This window comes from Micropterus dolomieu, linkage group LG13 (assembly GCF_021292245.1).
Source record: "Micropterus dolomieu isolate WLL.071019.BEF.003 ecotype Adirondacks linkage group LG13, ASM2129224v1, whole genome shotgun sequence".
Taxonomy (NCBI): Eukaryota; Metazoa; Chordata; class Actinopteri; order Centrarchiformes; family Centrarchidae; genus Micropterus; species Micropterus dolomieu.
Window position 1 is genome coordinate 15,708,117 of NC_060162.1, and position 2,270 is coordinate 15,710,386.

Sequence of the window (2,270 nt, forward strand, 5' to 3'; positions counted from 1 at the left end):
TTAAGGAGAGGATGACCGGGGCCATGTATTGCGAGATTTTGGGGAACAACCTCCTTCCCTCAGTTAGAGCATTGAAGATGGGTCGAGGCCGGGTCTTCCAACATGACAATGACCCGAAGCACACAGCCAGGATAACCAAGGAGTGGCTCTGTAAGAAGCATATCAAGGTTCTGGCGTGGCCTAGCTAGTCTCCAGACCTAAACCCAATGGAGAATCTTTGGAGGGAGCTCAAACTCCGTGTTTCTCAGCGACAGCCCAGAAACCTGACTGATCTAGAGAAGATCTGTGTGGAGGAGTGGGCCAAAATCCCTCCTGCAGTGTGTGCAAACCTGGTGAAAAACTACAGGAAACGTTTGACCTCTGTAATTGCAAACAAAGGCTACTGTACCAAATATTAACATTGATTTTCTCAGGTGTTCAAATACTTATTTGCATCTGTATCATACAAATAAATAGTTAAAAAATCATACATTGTGATTTCTGGATTTTTTTTTTTGTCTCTCACAGTGGACATGCACCTACGATGACAATTTCAGACCCCTCAAAATAGCAGGGTGTTCAAATACTTATTTTCCTCACTGTGTGTGTGTATATATGTGTGTGTGTGTGTGTGTGTGTGTATATATATATATATATATATATATATATATATATATATATATATATAAAAAATTTGGGAGGTGCTCCTTCCCTTGAACGAGAGAGAGAGAGAGACTAAATAAGTTATTGAAGTTAACATTAGTAAGGCATTGACGTCGTCTGATAAAATATGATACAGCTTTAGGCTTGGAGGCATTTTAGAATCATTTTAGGAAAACCGACTTTGTTTCTACAAGCTGTCTTACATGCCCTTGTGAAATCGTCTCCTTTAGATTTGTTTTACCTCCAGGGAGTCAAACTTTACCATCCTGTTTTATTTCTCTTTTTAAATATTTGTTCTCTTTTTTTTCTCAGGTGACTGTTCAGTACAAGCAGGATCGAGGCGCCATGGTGCCATTGCGTGTCCACACCGTTGTGGTCTCTGTGCAACATGATGAGGGTGTAAGTTTGGACGAGATGTGCCATTGTCTGAAAGAGCAGGTGGTCAAAGCGGTGATTCCTGATGGGTACCTCGACGATGAAACCATATACCACCTGCAGCCCAGTGGCCGCTTTGTTATTGGAGGACCGCAGGTGAGACAAGAACGTCACAGTCGCATCAAGAGAATAAAGTTTTACAAACATTTAAGGAATTTAGATTGCGTCTTGAGATCTTGAAGCTAACTTACATTCCCACAACAATAAGTAGCTGTTCTTAAAGGTGGAGTAAGCAATTCTGGAGAAATCCAATTCCATAACAAATACCATAAACTACGACATCGCAATGTTGCACAGCTAACAAGCAGAGAGGGCGAGACGGTCCCAGAGCCCGCATACCAGCCTCCAACAGCGATACTCACTCAATTCTCCTGCTACTTTACCTTACATCACGTAACTAAGTCCTCTTGCGACACAGTCTTTTCATTCCCGTCATTCTCTTTGAAATCTCTCTCTAAAGCACGTATTGCATCTGCTGGAGTGGAGGGAGGGATTTCTTTAACAGTGGTTCGGTGACAGAGACTTCTCGCCAAATCTGTTTCGATGCATGGTGTCGAGTTGCCAACTATGCTCCATCCCAAATCAGTGTGAATGGCATAGGGCTCATTTTCTTTGCCCAAGAGATTACTGCGAGAGCTCTAGGACAAGTATAACCTATGAGGAGACTTCACAATTGAGGAGTGGAGGGACCTCGTCTACGATCGGTAACAAGTGACTCCACTGTTTGGCTGTTTCACATGTAGGTATGTGTTCTCTGTTAGCAGGTATGTAATCCTTGGTGTATGCAGTGGGGAGCATTATGACTGTGGCTGAGTTATAACCTCTCACTAAGAGATCAGACACCTTTCCACTACTTACAACTGCATTTCTACCCATCATAGTGGTTAGTTTCAGCCTTACTGGACAAACATCTGCCTGCAGCTCATGTGTGACATCCTGATCAATGAATACAGTGTCGCTCTGTGTGTCTAATAACGCATAGACCAGTTTTTCCTTGAGTGGGTTAGTGGTAGTTGACAGCCACACTGGAACTATCATTGAGGTGCTCACTGACTGTTCAGTCAGCAACATTAAGTGACATGGCTGTTGCTGTTTCAGGTGAGTTACCTTGAGCTGCATTGTTTGTGGTCACACGTGTTTCACTTTGCAGACCGTTCCTGTAATTTTCATCGTGAAGACATGTCGGGTGTCGC

The 2,270-nt window shown here is 43.1% G+C and overlaps 1 protein-coding gene across 1 annotated transcript in view; it reads left to right on the forward strand.

The window, feature by feature from the left end:
- The window catches only part of mat2aa (methionine adenosyltransferase II, alpha a), a 9,052-nt gene extending 7,780 nt beyond the window's left edge, over positions 1-1,272 (forward strand). The window contains exon 6 of the mRNA XM_046066031.1: positions 955-1,272. Coding sequence (XP_045921987.1) covers positions 955-1,257 — 303 coding nt within the window. The 3' untranslated portion in view covers positions 1,258-1,272. The remainder of the gene's footprint in view (positions 1-954) is intronic.
- The last annotated feature ends 998 nt before the right edge of the window (positions 1,273-2,270 follow it).